We start from the raw sequence: 17,352 nt of genomic DNA, 5'->3' as shown, positions 1-17,352 counted from the left end.
TTGCTGAAGGTAACGACTGAAAAGCAGTTTAGTACTAGTAGCAGGCATTGTACATAATCAACCAATCATGGTTAAAAGCTGGACATTTCAGGCAATTTAGAAATGCCAGGGAAAAACAAAAACCTCTCACTACTGTGGTACTGTAATAAATAGAGTTCTTAAAGCAGGGCTCTACTCTTCTTTTAGCAGCACCTTCAAATCAATAATCAAACATGTATGTCATCTTTTATTTCAAATGAAAAATATATGTATTTATAAGCTTTTTATCATTTCCAATTAAAACAACAGAATAAAAACAAGAAGAATAAGATACCGATCAAATGAAATCAGTATTTAAGGAATACATGTGTACTACAGGGGTGTCATAGAAGAACACGAGTGGCTTGTAGGTGTATTTCCAGATGTTTAATGAGGCTCAGAGGTTGCATAAGTGCAATTCAATTCATAAATTCATGTTGAGGTTAATGTTTTAAATATACAATTTTGAATGTAGAAATATTAAATATTTAAATAACAGAAAAGATACATTAAAAATTAAACAAACTGCCGGTAGGTGGCGGTATGTCACTGATTTGATCACTGAATCACTCATTTAATTGATTCGTTCGAACGGCTGATTCATTCAGATATGAAGTACGTGACTGTCTTTATGAATAGGTAATTGAATCATTGACTCACTAGATTCATTTAAAAACGCAGTTCATTCATAAACGAAACGCCGCTGTGTTTGAATGGAGATGTGCAGCAACTCGGCAATATATAAGGCAAAATAAGGCAATAGTGTTGTAGTCAGACAATATAAGTCACTTAATATTCACTTCTTGTTTAATGAACTGTTGTATTAAATCAATATCACATTTGCAAACTCCCTTAATAATAAGCTGTGACTCATCTTAGTTCATCGCGATATTATAATCACCGAAGCTCCTGACACTGCACAAGGAATCTCATTTACACTCAGTCTACGCTTGTTTTTGTTATAATGAGAGAATACGTCTGTGATGCATTATTCAACGCTGCAAAAACACACAAGTACATTAGAAACCTTTAAAGCTCCTTCAGCGCAAACACAAACATGTGATCGGGTCAGTCCTATATATGTTTTCATAGTCGCACGCAGTAGTTTTCAGACGCAAATGCACTGTAGAGCCCTGTCTTAAAGCACCTATAAATCATGGTGACACCTATTGAAAACAGAAAAAGTCAGCACACCAAGGCTCCAAAATTACATGCCATAGTCTGTTATTAAAGTTTTGTATTTTTGGAGCCTAGGTGTGTTGATTTTTTCTGTTTTCATTATAAATATATTTTGTGGAGCACCCTGTTTGATGTGTGCGCTTTTGTTTTGATTTTGGTTTCACATGCTTCCTATTCCTATGAAAGTGACTTTAGGAGGAAAATGTATTTAACTGTCATGAACAAATGTAACAATGGAAACAAATCTTAACTGTCTTTATTTTATGGAAAACGTTTTCTTTTGATTTTGCAGTAAGTGTGATCCAGACTAGAAGTCTGCTACCCGACCCGAGCCCGACGGGTCCCGAAAAATGTGCGGGTTTCGGGTCGGGTTCGGGTTAATGTTTATTGAACAGCGTCGGGTTCGGGTTTGTAACTAAGAAAAACTAAATAGGCTATATATAGTTTGCGTGCCGTGTGCTTTGCCTGCTTGCTGTGTTGTGGTGACCGGCACGCGCGAGAGAGAAAGTTGCGTGCGCAGATGTGCAATGTGCATCTGACACAGACCACAGACACACAGGCTCTACCTGTGTGTCTGTGGTCTGTGTAGCCCAGGGTGGGCAAACTTTTTGGCTCAAGGGCCACACTGGGTTTTAAAATTTGACACAGGGCCGGCCCAGTAGCAGATTATGAAACACGATCTCATGAAAGTGCGCATCTATACCACAAATTAATTTCTAGTGCCATTTATACACCAAAAATGTTTTTTGCATGCATATGCTACGTACTGTAAACCCCTTGGTTAGGATTAGGGGTGCGGAGTGCGTGCCTATTACACCCCATAAAGTGCGTATCATATGCACACGAAAACTGCGTATCATAAGCACTACAGATACAATTCGTGGTATTCGCACTTTCATGAGATCGGACTGAGCAAACACATTTACGTTGTGGCAACGTCTGCGCGAAATTCAACAACTGAGAGACGACATTCAAGCAATCATTAAATACAACATATTGCAAAAATTGTATTTATTTGCTGTGAGAAATAGAGTGGACCTCGGGTTCGGGTCGGGTTCGGGCTTAACATGTAAATGTGTTTGTCGGGTCGGGTTAAATGATCGCGGGTACGGGCCGGGTTCGGGCTTCAGTTTAAAGCCCGTGCAGACCTCTAATCCAGACATGATTTTGTGTGATTGCCTCGGCTTTTGTGTAGCCTATAAAGTGATCTCTGCTGAGCCAATCACATACTGCATGTACGTAGCTGAAAAATCATCTTTGACCTGTTCATCAGCCTGCTGAACATCACAAAATGAACACGTGAACTGACACAGTGCTACTAGTTTACAGCACAGGGCTCACCTGGAGTCAGTGCCCCAGTGCATGGCGTAGATCTTCGCCAAGTGTCCCCTCAGCGTCCGTCTAGTGCGCATCTGAATCCGCCCCACAGGCTCAATATTGGCTGTGATCTGCCGGAAACACATGAGAACAAAATCTAGTTCAAAAGAGACCCAACTGAAACTCCATCCGAATACAACGACATGATTTGAGAAGTGACAGAGGTTTGATGTTTAACGAGTGCTACCTGAGAGAGGGTGGCATCCGCACATGCTTTCCGTGCATCCTTGAGAAGAAAAACACAGATAAGACCACAAATACACACAGAATCGGACAGAAATGCAAAAGAAGTGTCATAAGCAGGCACCACATGACTGAAATAGTTCAGAGTGACTAGTGAAACGCCTCATTCTTTGTCACAGTTCAGATAAAACTGAAGGGAGGATCCACCGCTCATCGGGCCTGGTTACGACACTGCACATCATTTCAAGTAAAAACACATCTGTGAGGGAGTATAATGAGTGAACCGGCTGTGCCGGTTCAATCAGATATGGCAATTCTTTTGTTGATATTATCGCATGAACACTTCAGAAAGTGGCTCTCAACTCGAAGGTTGCAGGTTTGTTCTGACAGCAGGGGAAAAACCTAATCGAATCCAACAAACCATGAAATGCATGGTCAGGATACAGAACAAAAGCCTCAAACTTTTCAAAAGGAGGAGAAAACACTCGTTAACATTACGGTCCAATCAACCTCAACGAACTGAGACGAAACATGAGCTCAAATGGCCAAGGCAATATGTTCAATTCCCAATGAACAGGTTGCATTGAGTGAAAGCTTAAATATAATTGGTCACTTTTCCTAGTTTTGTCTACTGTTGGTTAATGCACAAGTCACTTTAATGTGTTTCAATAACAACATTTGTGTTGCTTTGGTCAGTAACAAATTTGGGTGTTGAAGCAAAATCTGAATTGTACACAGAGTTTATGAATTTGAATAAACAGGTTGTCTAAAGTGCAAAGTCAGCACGGTTAGAGCCACTCGAGACCACAAGCCTAGTGAAGCGCATAAGAGAGACTGAAAGTGACTGATGCGGATGTTCTGAGGGCAAAGAGAGCAACACTATGTCCTTCTCATTCTGAATGACAGAGTTTTTAAAATGGGAACTCAGTGCACATGGCGAACCCTTCCACAAACCTGGAATGAGTCTCTCGCAAACACTATGCAATCAGTTTCTTTTTTTTTTTTTTATGGACGTTTTAAAATAGTTTTAATGGAAATTATTAATAAAAAATAAAAACATGTCTAATTAATTGAAATTATGAAATTTAACAGCAATTAAAAGCTAAAAGTTTAACAAAAATTTAATTAAGGCCCTATTAAATATATATTTTTTCTTATATTCAATTTTATTTAAAGTAAGTAAAGTAAAGTAAAGTCGTGACGTATTGTCAAGTATGGTGACCCATACTCGAAATTGGTGCTCTGCGTTTAACCCATCCAAGTGCACACACACAGCAGTGAGTAGTGAACAAATGCACACACACACACACACACACACACACACCGTGAACACACACCCGGAGCAGTGGGCAGCCATGCTGCGGCGCCCGGGGAGCAGTTGGGGGTTCGGTGTCTTGCTCAAGGGCACCTCAGTCGTGGTATTGAGGGTGGAGAGAGCGCTGGACATTCACTCCCCCCACCTACAATCCCTGCCGGCCGGAGACTCGAACCCGCAACCTTCGGATTACAAGTCCGACTCTCTAACCATTAGGCCACGATTTAGTTACCAAACTCTGTTTTACATTATTTTTTTTAATTATTTTATAAATGCTTTCATTAAATTGTGATAGTTAAAAGCATCTCTAATGAATAGATTTTATAAAAAAATAATAATTTAGTATTATTATGAAAAAAAAAAATTCTTCCCAGAAATACTTAAAAAAAATATATATATTCTGGTAAATATTCCTTAAAAAAACTACGTGTGTGTGTAGTGTGGTGTGTGTGTGTGTGTGGTGTGTGTGTGTGTGTGTGTGTGTGTGTGTGTGTGTGTGTGTGTGTGTGTGTGTGTGTGTGTGTGTGTGTGTGTGGTGTGTGCAACAACTGACTCTGATCTGGTTTTTCAGCTGTTCAGCCTCCTGACGTAACTGGTCGAGTTCGCTCATTTTCTTCTGCTAGGCGATGGGCTTCACTCCGTCCGCTCACTGGCGCTCGCACTGATCTGAAAAACACAAATATCATCACTCTATTGGTTGCATATTATTAAATTGTACATTGTGTGGCATTTAAACAGGACACATTTATAGATGCATCCTCCTGGAGTTGATGTCAATTTGCTGTACTGTCATCAAAACATATTAACAACACATTTCAAGACTTCTGTTGAACTGCTGGACAAACATCTGCTTTGAGCAGCATTGCCATCATTGAAACAGCACTCACAGCTCTGTATTTTGGGCAGTTTTACGTGATCTGCTAGCCCAGAAAAAACGATCGCCCCATTACAAACCTGTCTGATCAGAGTGTGGTGGACACAAAGTCAGCCTCATTATACAGCGCTTCTGACCGCTCGCTCAACCCACATCGATGCTGTGTGTGTGTGTGTGCGTGTGTGTGTGTGCGTGTGTGTGTGTGTGCGTGCGTGTGTGTGTGTGCGTGTGTGTGTGTGTGCGTGTGTGTGTGTGCGTGTGTGTGCGTGTGTGCGTGTGTGCGTGTGTGTGCGTGTGTGTGCGTGTGTGCGTGTGTGCGTGTGTGTGTGTGCGTGTGTGTGTGTGCGTGTGTGTGCGCATGCACAAACACAGCTGACATCAGACAGCGCTATAATTAGTGCGCCGTTACCACTGGACACAGCAAGAAAAGACATTTCCAACACTAATGAAGGGATTCGAGCACGTCTCTCTCTCCGCCTGTGTCCTTGCCAACCAGTGAAGCCGTCGCTTAGCAACAGTGTTGTGCAGCGAGCCTGTGCTAAAGCTTACCATTACCGCAGCACACAAACTACACAAACACTTCACGCAACAGCCGAGAGCAGCTAATCACATCACAATAACAGAGTATACCACGCTTAATTAGATCTTAGTTTGATCGAATCTAATTCCAACTACAAATCAGCAATGATACGCTGAGTATTCGTGAGGACTCTGATGCTGATCTAAAACCAAGCAACATCAGGGGTTTTTCTTTTCAGACACTAAAGTGTTGTTTGCATTAAGCAATGTACTCTTAAAGGGTTAGTTCATCCAAAAATGAAAATTGTGTCATTAATTACTCACCCTCATGTTGCTCCAAACCCGTAAGACATTCGTTCATCTTCAGAACACAAATTAAGATATTTTTCATGCACTCCGAGAGCTTTCTGACCCTCTATAGACAGCAACGTAATTAACACGATCAAGCTCAGAAACTTCAGGAGTAAAATAATCCATGTGACATCAGGGGTTCAACCATAACTTCACGAAGCTACGAAGAATTCTTTGTGCGCAAAAGAAAAGAAAATAAAACAAAGACTTTATTCGACAATTCGTCATGGCGCAGCTGACACAGAACAGCATGTTGTTTATGTTGAGTGGATACTCTCCACAATGGTGCTAGGGTGACGTGGAGGAGACGAATTGTTGAAATAAAGTCGGTATTTGTTTTTCTTTTGATTAATGACTATTTTAATTTTGGGGTGAACTATTCCTTTAACCTCTGCATTCATGCAATTTGGTGGTTCTCCCACGCACATCCACGCTTATTTGGTGCGATAAACATTTGAACGACCTGTTGCTAATCTGTTTAGTCCGACATGATTATTTTTCTGTGATTGTTTTGCAGAAAAGGCGATTAGACGTGGGTGATGTACCGGTAGATACGAATAACCAGTAGAAATGTTGGACTATTGTCTTCATCACGGTTATGCACTCACATCAAGTTGCGGTGCACCGTGGTCACGAAAATTTCTCATTTGCACACATTTTTAAGCATCGCCGTTTAAAAACGAGTGATTTTAAGACATTTAAATGCAAATAACATTGCAATATACACGTTGTCTGTGAGACGGTTTCTGAATCCGCTCAGAGCGCTTGGTTTTTGTTGTTTTATGGGCCTTGAACGGTTAAATGAAATACTTTGCAAGCATTCTTGTAACAGTCATTTAGGCCTTGGGTGAAAGTAAACAGCTGAGAGAGAAAACGTATGTACGTAGCAGTATATTGGATCTTGATGTTCAGTCTTAAAGTGAAAGCAGGCTAATATTCCTCCATCTGTCAAGAAAATCTCTCACTGCTCGACTAAATTACTTTATAAGAATAAGAAATTTCATTTACACAGCGAAAACTATGCAGTGTTTTTGAATAATTTGTACAATGTAGCATTTATTGATTTAAGTTTTTTCCTGTTGTTTGTAATTAGTTATCTTCAGTGAGACTGAGTTTCTCTTTTGTATTAGTTTTTCTGTGATATTGACAGTGGTGACAAGAATTATGAAAATTCTATGGTATTAAAAGCAAAAATATCTATATTGTGATGTATATCGTTATCGTGATATAAATTACTTGTATCGTGGTAAGATTTTGGTCATACCGCCCACCCCTAGAGGTGATCTAATGAACTGTGAAGAAACTGGCCAACCAATAAGATTCATGCATTCATTCACGTGCCCAGAGCCTGTGATGTTACATAAAACTACGGCTTGGTGCTGATGAACCAACTATTTTACTCACGGTTCATTTTATTGCTCTGGTACTTCATCTTTAATTCAATAACACAGACGTTTTCCTGTTATAATGCTGGGAACCACTCGTTATACATAAATCTTTTAACAGCAATAAATATATTTTCTGAAAACAGTCATGTTTTTTAACATCTAAAATGTGCTGCGACTTACAATTCCACAGCGACTCATATAATGCAATTTAACGTCAAGCAAGCAAAACTCTAGTTTGTACTTATTGGTCCTGCACTGCCTATTTAATAAATATGTCTGTATAGGCTAGCATCGATTAGGTGTACGGTACAATGATCATAATGTAAGACAAGCACATTGCATGTTCAAGGACTCTTTAGCAACACTCAGTATGGGATTTGACTGTTTAAATTAGAGATGAAGTAGGCCATTTAAAATGGATTACATTACAAGACCTTCCCTACTGTGAACTGACAAACTGCATGCAAAAACCGGACTGAATTTTTGTTCTTAACGTTTGTGTTGGTGTGAACAGGCTTTATAAATCGCTGCACTCAGGCAGAAGTCCACATGTAAAACCACTTTCTGTTAAATCGCTTAAACAGTGCAAGTAAAACTGTGTTCACATCTATATGATGTTTCACAACGCTGCTTTCTGGAGAAAAAAACTGGAATAAGTTGCATTCACATACAGGGTCAACGTGAACATCATGACACATTGAATGTGATTTTTATTTGTCCATTACGATCAATAAAGAAGGTTTAAGACTGGTTTCATGATCTTTTCTCATCGCTGACTTGTCAGTATGAGAGTTTTACTAGCGTCTAAACAACATCAGAGTTAATAGGCCATCTCTGTGAATCAGTTCAAACTCTGCTCTAAAAAAACTAAACATATTCAACCTAATTGGCAACACAAAAACATTTTTTTTTCTCTTCATATAGGTACAATGCCTCACCCTACCCATTTAAACAATTAAAAACCGTAACAAAAACATACCGTACCCCTTCTGTACTTCAGCAAAAGAAAGAAATCCAGAGGTAAAAGCTTGAATTACATGGGTCAAGAGTGGGTTTGGTGATCAGAGAGAGTAGACACAGACATGGACCTCGTCCCGTTCTCAATGTCACTCCTGTAATCCAGGGACACAGTTGATTCAGCGCGTCCGCATAAATCCGGTTAACACCAAATCTGCTGATGAACTCTCCTGCTGACCCAAATCCACTGCTGAAACTTTCACTCGCATCGCACGTCAAAATGAACAAGAACATGAAATCTGACCAACTTTAGTAACTAGTGTGAATCTTTGAGTGATCCTGCTGCATGGACACACTTCACAAACCCTACAGTAGTAATATCTCGTCTAATTCAGCACAACTAGTCCTACTCACACACAACGTCCACCTGAAGACAAAAAGCCATCAAAAGTCTTATGCCGCCAAAAAAATACACTATTAACGTCACAGTTCCTGTCCGGACCTCAAATTACCATTCCCTCAGGTGTGCCGTCTTATTTCTAGAGGAAAGTAAAGCCTTACCTGCTCCTGTGCCTCCAACAGCCAAAGACCTTCTGAATGGATCTACACTGGATAAACACCTCACCAGAACGACAGCGGCTGATTGGCTGGCTCCACATTTAGATGCAGAGATGCGGTTTAAGCCGCACATAATCCAGCTGATAAAGTGTCATGTTAATATTGCTAATACAGGGTCAGCGGCCGCATCAATATACGGCTTTACCTTCCCCTCAACAACACTGCTCACTCTGAAACCACACATTCTAGGGCTGCCCTCCACTTGAAGATTTATCTGGTCGACTAGTAGTCGTTCATTTCAAGCATTAGTCGACTAATCGCACATTTATTAATAAACCATTTAAATCATAATGAGCCTTTATTTGCCTACATAGCCTAATAAGCGCTCAAGCACAAGCATAAAGCTTGCGACAGCGCCCAGCAGAAGTAATGATTATGAATGAGTCAGGGAAAAACAGTAAGGAGACTGCATTAACATTTTAATAATTCATTGATAAACTGCTTTCTTGATTGATAAAGTGCTTGCTTTGTTTTCGGTTTAAGAGAGTCATCGCCACAATATATGCACCTGTATGCATGTTTCATATGGATTATATAATCTGAGAATGTGTGTTTATCATTTGCATTGGTTTATTTGAAGGTGGACATTTCACTCTCAATAGATTTTTTTTTTTATGTCTGTTAGGCAAGCATACACAGAGTTTCAGACAGAGATGGCAGAAAGCACATTCCGTGTTTATGACTGGATTCCGTGGCGTTCTCTGCATCGCGGAGATCATAGATCCCTACAGATAGCGCTCCTGCTGTGTTCTTTAACAACCAGAGCAGTCATCTTTCTATTCACTTCACTTGTGCTATTTAACCAGAGCGAAGGAGACGAGTGCGGTCACGTGTGGTGCTTGTCCAGCGCCTTTGGAGAGAAGTGAAAGTGACCGCTCGGCTAGTATCGGTGTATCCATACTTCGGGAAATTAATATTGGTACCGTTCAGATATTTCAGTATCGATATTTATCGAAATATCCATATTTTTGACAACACTACTCTCCACACACTTCAACAGCGCACATTTCTCTAGGTTAACATTAGATTGAGCGGCCATGTAAAGCTGCTAATACTTACATATTTCAGATGATAAGCCAAATTTGAGGTCGATGAATGATAGGCGAGTGTTTGGATGTCCTGCCTGATATACTACTGTATTACCACATAGACCAGCCGTTAATGATCTGCGTGACTTTGCCAATCTGGATTTTTTTTTTTTTTCTGAAACTAAGCAATTTATAAAATTTTGGTCAACCAAGCCTCTTCTGGTCAACTAATGTTTAGTCAACTATTGGGGGGGCAGCCCTAACACATTCACAATCAAAATAGACTACAGAGCAAACCCAATGCCGGCAGTATAATTTTCACAAAAACTAGTGCTAGTTCACATTCAACTGCTTTTATGCCCAGCAAATTTCCTGATGTAAATATTTGGACTAATATAAAGTGTTCAAAAACTGAGACATACACTGAAAAATATTCAGAGACATTAGCGTTTCTGAATAAAACGTGAGTGAATGATTCAATGAACCGCTTCGGTCCATTTGAGTGAATACGCTGAATGAATGACTCAATGAGTGCGTTTACATGGACCCTCTTAATGAGATTATAATGAGATTGACAATATTGCGATTAATCTTTACCTCATGTAATCTAAATAATGCGATTAAGCTCAATCGCAGCAAGCAGTCGTATTAACATAGTGGTGATTTTAAATTGAAATATACAGGCATGTAAACACCTTAATCGCAGTATTGCTGCTCTGACCAAAGTGTGCATGCACTTGTGACATACATGAATAACGTGACACGCACCTGTAATAATACGGCGATTATGCTGCGTTCGGCATTATCATAAATACGAGTTTCCTAGTCGTAATTTGCCATATAAGGCCTCTCTAAGGCTGTTCATGTCCAATTTCTGACTAGGAAGCTCATATTTACGATAATTCCGGAAGCACATGAACGCAGCATAAGAAACGATGGCGGGGAAGAAAGCGTTGCATTCTGGGGAAAACACAACTAGCTGACAAAGTCTCTGTTCCTTACCCTCATCCAGAAACGTCGAGTAGAAAAATAAAATGGGAAAAATTCCATCACAGTTCTATGGAGCCGAAAAAGCGTGGAACACAGCCATACAAAATCATTATGCTTTAGACGTAAATAAATTAAAACAGCGGCCAAACACACCTGCTTTTTCTGAGTCTATCATTTGTGCTGTGCAGTGTGAATAATGGCAGTAAAAAAAAAATGTTTACCACAATTCATAGTGAGTAATAAGAATAATGGAAATTGCATGTAAACGGGAGTAAGAGCTTTGCTATTGACATGTAAACATCAAAATGCGATTAAGTCCTTACTCTGATTATTGGAAAATATAGCCTAATTGAAGTGATATAACATTCCTCAAAATTAGGGCTGCACGATATACTGCATGCGATTGTCATGCACCGATCATCAGGTGATGGAGATGTATTAATAATCACAGAACCGGCTTTACTGAAGAGATGTGCATGACAAATCACATGCAATATATCGTGCAGCCCTACTCAAATTATATTTTTATAACATTAATCTCACTGCATTATTAATGCAATTGCAGTGTAAATGCATTTATGCCAACTCCGAGCTGCATTAAACAGATGCAGCTTCCATTTCTGAGTGAAAATATCACCTATATACAACTGCAATCAAGAAATCGGTCACTTGAACAGCGTTATTCACACCTTCGATATTTTGCTGACCTCCAAATAACAGAAACCAAAAGGTCTTTACAGCAACCCACCAAAAAAAAAAAAAAAAAAAAAAAAAAAAAAACAAGAAACTTTTTACAAGAAACTTTACCTTCAATTACTGCAGCAAAAGCGGGTCACAGATACTGAAAGCAAAGATTCACATACTTTTGCAACGCACCAATATGTAACACTGGATAATTTCTCTCAAATAAGTAATAGTTCCCTCTCACTTGTTTGATTGGGTTCTCTTTGTCTACTTTCAGGACTTATATGAAAATCTGATGATGTTTAGGGTCATATTTATGCAGAAATATAGAAAATTCTAAAGGGATCACAAACTTTCAAGCAGCACTGTGTGTGTGTGTGTGTGTGTGTATATATAATAATTAGAGATGCTATTGATTATTAATATTTAATGAAACCATTAAAATGGAAAATAATTTTTGGTAAAAATAAAACTGAATTTTAGAAAACAAAATTCATAAGGACAATTTAATTTGTTACACGTTTAGTAAATGTCTGTTTAATATGGTAAGTTTCATTATTTCAACTAATTATACATGCTTTTTGATTAATAACATTTAATTCAACCATTAAAACGAAGTCTAGAAAAAGGGAAAAACTTAAAAACAGGAGAAATACTGAAAAAGACCATCATTGCTGATGGATGATGATGTGGCTGTATATTTAGCCGATTTGCTTATTAAACTCATTTCACATTTAAAACGTGAGATGAACAGGTGTTAGATAAAAGTACTTGTGTGTGAAATCACAGTAAAAAGCCTAAAACACTGAGGACTGTACAGTGTTTTTCTCTGGACACTGAAGGGTGGACTTCTGGAAGAGCTTCCTGTAGAGACGGCTAATACACTGAAACATTTTACAGCATATCAGCCTGAAGACCACATGAAATTAATTGACCAGCAGTCTTTCCTATGCTGAGGTATTTCCTGTTCGTACAGGAAGTTTGTGCGGATTCTATGGAAGGATTATTTATAATCAATAGGCTTTGTTTTACAGCTTCAGGACCCCAGACTGCTCACAATACACATCGTTTCAAAGCAGCTTTAAAGAAATTCATACGGTTAATGTCCATAACACATACATAATGCCTTATATCCACATTTATCAGTTTAAGAAAGACAAAGAACAAATGTCTCCATAAAACTTGATAAAGCAGAGTCATCCTGGAAATGATGCTAGCGTGTCCGCATAGGCCGCAGCTAAATCGGTGCGGTACAGGAGGTGAGCAGGGCACTGCTCTGCGTCTATTACATGCTGCCCTGTTTCTGCTGTGGTTTAATAATTTAGGACCCCATCCCTCCAGACCAGCTGCCCCACAGACACGAGCACGAGCTGCAGGCTGTTAACTCCTTCCTGCCTGAACCGGAGCGCTCTACACTGCAGCAGATAAAATCTGTTCGTCATGATCTCTGACAGCAGTCACGCATCACATCATAACTGAACCTGATCACGGTCTCTGTGGCTGTGTGTTCAGCTCCAATCAGCAGAAGATTAGTGCTCAGGCCTGAAAGTGTTGTGGACTTGATGTGAATGACGGTATGATCTAGGGAAGGTGTTTTCCACAAGGTGGTCAGACTGGACTGTTCATGCGGTGACATTTCTGAATGGCAATATTGATTCCGGACACTGTAAAGTACTACACTGAACATGAGCTATGCCTTAGAGGCTTCACAAATGCACATCGTATACAAATCAGTGTAAACAAGGCATAACTGTAAATAGCCAAAGATTCGATTTACACTATGTAAAAATAGCAGTATTTTCTGCCGTTTATAGTACTTATTGCAAACAGTGGCACATATCTGCATCTCAGTATTGTAGTACATTATAAAACAGTATGCAATAATAATGTATTGAGTGCAAGTTATCATTTTTATCAGAATTATTAAATGGATGCTGCCTTATTGGGACAATATAAGCCCTCCTTACACCCAACCCGATACTGTATTTTAAACTTTGATTATTTCCTTCATTTGTATTGAAAATAAATGCCTTTTGTGATGTGATAAGAGATGTGAAAAGGGAGGAGTTATAAAAGGCGGATTCGATCTCGGGTCGATCGCGCCATAAAGAATGTGTCAAGTGCGTTATGATCTACGCCACTGGAGCCGTCTTCTGTCATGTTGACCAGTCCAACCACGTGTTGGTGGGCAGAGTCAGTGTCAATAGACACCCCGCATTCATAAAGACAGTCACTGGCATCACTTGTGAACGAATCAGCGCTTTTAAATTAAACGTTTTATCGGAGTTCGTTGTCTTATAATTCTTAGTATAATAAAGTATATAATAATGCAATGCTAATCGAGACAGCCTTTATCACTGCTTCGAATACTATGAAATGTGCTTTGAAGGGGTCATCGGATGCCCATTTTCCACAAGTTGATATGATTCTTTAGGGTTTTAATGAAAAGTCTATAACATACTTTAGTTAAAATATCTCAATGGTAGTGTAAAAACACCTTCTTTACCCTGTTAAAATCAGCTTTCAGTAAGCCGTTCTAGTCCATGTCGCTTTAAATGAGCTCTGCTGACTCCGCCCCTCTCTTCCCTGGAGTGACAAGCAGACTGTAAACTTCAGCCGCGAAACTAGCTAACTAGCACATTGTTAGGAAAGACGATTTGCAAAGATTCATTAAAAAAACCCTTATATTCACTTCTTCTGTAGATGAAGCTGGATCATGAATGATTCGCACGAAAAAACACATTTAGGCAGATCAGGATTGGCGCATTCCCTTCAAAATAAAAGTAACATTAATCCTCTGCATCTTCAGCAGCTCAGATGTCGGGAGTAAATGACGACTGCTATATTCATTATTACATCCAACAACAAAGCACCTCAATCGCTTAATCTCAGACATCTTGTCTTCCCCTGCACCGGAGTCGCCACAACAGCAGACAGCTCTCAGCTCACTCAGGGCGGGGCTAAGATAAGACGGTCCCGTCAATCGTGGGAGGGGTATGTACAGAACTACGTCATTCTGACCGGGCTCTCGGAACAGCCTGATTTCAGAAAGGGGATTTTTATCATTATAGGATGGATGTGTACACACACTTCCAACACACACTTATGTTCAAACTACTTCCGATGACCCCTTTAATTATTCTGTGTAAGAAGCCACATCATCTCACAGAAGGGTTTATTTGAAACACTCGGCTGATGTTATGAAGTGAGTTTGGAGTAAAAGCATGTGATTAAATGTGGTATTTACACGTGCTTTCAGATGGAGCAGCATTTACTACAGAGCCGTAGTTCACTGAGAAGCTACACAAACAGCTTTCTTAACCGCAGAACGATATCTTCGATTTCATAATCGCACAATAATATCGTCTGCGATTATTTATTTATTTTGCGATTTATTAGTAACGTGATTTTGCGTAGTTTGTCAGTGAACTACAGCTCTGTGTAGTAGATGCTGCTCCATCTGAAAGCACATGGAGATTTACTACTGATCACAGAATTGGCTTTACTGACGAGACACACATGACTGTTGCGTTTGATTAATCGTGCAGCCCTAGTTTAAGCATGATTTCATTTGTGCCATCATTTAATATTTCTGCATTGAAAATGTTAAATTTAATACATTAATCTCATCTCATTTTTAATGCAATTGTAACTGCAATATAAATGCCTTGATGTCACTTGTGAGCTGCATTAACCTGAGTAAATACATCTAAAAGCCACTTCAGCTGCAGTTTCTGTGCCACCTCTGCAGTGCAAACATGGATGCTGATTTCAATTCATTGGCAACAACCCAACGTGTATTATTCTAAATTATATCGTTTAAATAAATTTAACATTTATACATTTAAAATGAAGAATTTCACATCAAAGAAGAATAAGTAAGAAAACATTGCCCTCGTCAGGGTAAAATGTGCAACGGAAAATCAATTTAAGGGGGCAATTGGGACAGTTAATGTCTGTGGTTGATATGAAGACGCTCCTAGATTTGTTCCTCAATGCGTCCCGCCTCAGTCTGAATGGAGGATTGAGCCGCTGTCTGTGCTGCTAGTGAACACATCAGATCTTGGAAGGGAGCACTGTGCACGGCAGGAGAAAGCACGTTGACTGTAACATGCGTCTGCACAGAGCGAGCGCCGTGACGCAACGGCACAAAAATAGATATGTGCTCCAATTATCAACAGAGCTGCCTACTCTCCAAGCGTTTATAATGTGACCGCATCGCTCGCACTGCAGAACGGGTGAACAACGTTCACTGCCGGAGAAATCCGATTCATTCACTAAACATTTGGCAGCTCATCAAGTCATTTCAGCAATTCAAAAGACTTCTTTATTTAATAGAAGTCATACTGCGTCGACACTGAAAAGTAGAGCACTTGCAGGGAATTCACTTCAAACTGTGTGCGCTCCGTGCAGATCTGGGTCTGTTTTCACATCAAATGACAGTGAAAACTAACAACTGTGCACAAACGTCACCGAGTCCTAAACCACTGCATCCAAAGAAAGCTTTTTAAAGATTGAAATGGTTGTAATAGGGCAGACCTGTGATGTCATTTTGTTCAGAAGAGTGAATGCATGTTCCTCCTACCTTGTACCAGACCAAGTTTGGCCTGTCCTTTTATTTTTCTTTATTATCATTTATATTGAGTGATTTTAACCTCTGCTTTAAACCACAGAAAATAAGTTGTTTTAGAATGTAATGTTTATATTTTAACCCATTTTTTCCACATCATAGCCTACACAGATACACTCACTATATTTGTTTTCATAGCTTTGAATTCACACCGAGAGAAAAGCGTTCACTGCAGATGGATATGTGCATCGATTGTTCAGATATGGCACGGCAGTGGGGTCACATGACTCTGAGAGTCAGCTGAGAGCATGTGTTACAAACAGGAAATGGAGGGTGGGGTGAGCTGCAAAACTAGAACAAAGACACGCAAACACTCACTGCTGCTCACACACATTCAGATGCCCAAAGACACGGCTGATTACTGTTATATGCTCACCTCGGAGTGTTTTATTCATTTGGGTAACAATGCTGGTCTACACTGAATTAAAAACCCTTCTGAAGGGATTTGTGTGATATCATTTGCTAACTTCATTTAAATAATGTATTTTTTCCCAACATCAATCTACACTCCTTAAAGTCACAATAGTTTAAGTGTCTTTAACAACTATATAGTAACATGTAAATGAATCATTTGACAGAGATGGTAAGGGTGAAAAAAGTGAGAACGCCGGATCAGGGCCATGCTCCACACAGAATCTCTTAACAAAATATTTACATGCTGTTTTATAGTTACACTTAAAGTAATAATAATAATAATAATAATAATAATAAAAACCCCAAAAAAATAAATAAATCTTGTTGCAACATTTTACAAAACTCAAGATATTTAGTCAAAATCCCATGTTATAAAGATGAAGTGCTATGCAGGCTATTTAAGACTATATTGGCCGATTAGACGGCAATGCTGAGCTAAAATGCACAATGTTTGCCCTCTCTCTCTTCATTCCCACATCTCAAATATGACCCTTTTTAGACAGTTTTACAATTAAAGAATGAAGAAAATGCAATGCAAAACTTAATGAAATAACCAGTTCTTATTTAGCCTTGTAAGAAAAACACTTTCTCACTGGATCTAAGCAAATCTCACAGGTGACCTATTTTGATCTCAAAAAGGTGAGGGGTTTGCATTTATGATTTGAGCATGTGTTCATGCATGTTTTTAGACCCCCAAACTACCAGAGTCCCACCTCAATGGCAGCAAAAGTTTAGCAATTCTTTTTCAAATGCATGACTCAATCTGAAAATATGAATATTCATATACATTTCATCTCAGAAATATTGTACGTGTTATTTATTGTATT

General features: G+C 39.3%; 1 protein-coding gene across 3 annotated transcripts in view; it reads right to left on the bottom strand.

Moving 5' to 3' along the window:
- gnb1a (guanine nucleotide binding protein (G protein), beta polypeptide 1a) overlaps positions 1-17,352 on the bottom strand; it is a 47,556-nt gene that overhangs the window by 10,216 nt on the left and 19,988 nt on the right. Inside the window, exons 1-4 of one of the 3 annotated variants that reach the window (XM_079382200.1) lie at positions 8,723-8,951; positions 4,626-4,738; positions 2,762-2,800; positions 2,539-2,645 (exon numbers count right to left, since the gene is read on the bottom strand). In XM_079382200.1, coding sequence (XP_079238326.1) covers positions 2,539-2,645; positions 2,762-2,800; positions 4,626-4,682 — 203 coding nt within the window. In that variant the 5' untranslated portion in view covers positions 4,683-4,738; positions 8,723-8,951. Of the gene's footprint in view, positions 1-2,538; positions 2,646-2,761; positions 2,801-4,625; positions 4,739-8,188; positions 8,395-8,722; positions 8,952-17,352 lie in introns of those variants that run through there. The other 2 variants (XM_079382201.1, XM_079382199.1) reach the window with 2 other exon arrangements.

This window comes from Barbus barbus (assembly GCF_936440315.1).
Source record: "Barbus barbus genome assembly, chromosome: 28".
In the NCBI taxonomy this organism is placed as follows: Eukaryota; Metazoa; Chordata; class Actinopteri; order Cypriniformes; family Cyprinidae; genus Barbus; species Barbus barbus.
Note: the sequence above shows the minus strand (reverse complement) of the source record. Positions and strands in the feature narration are given on the sequence as shown.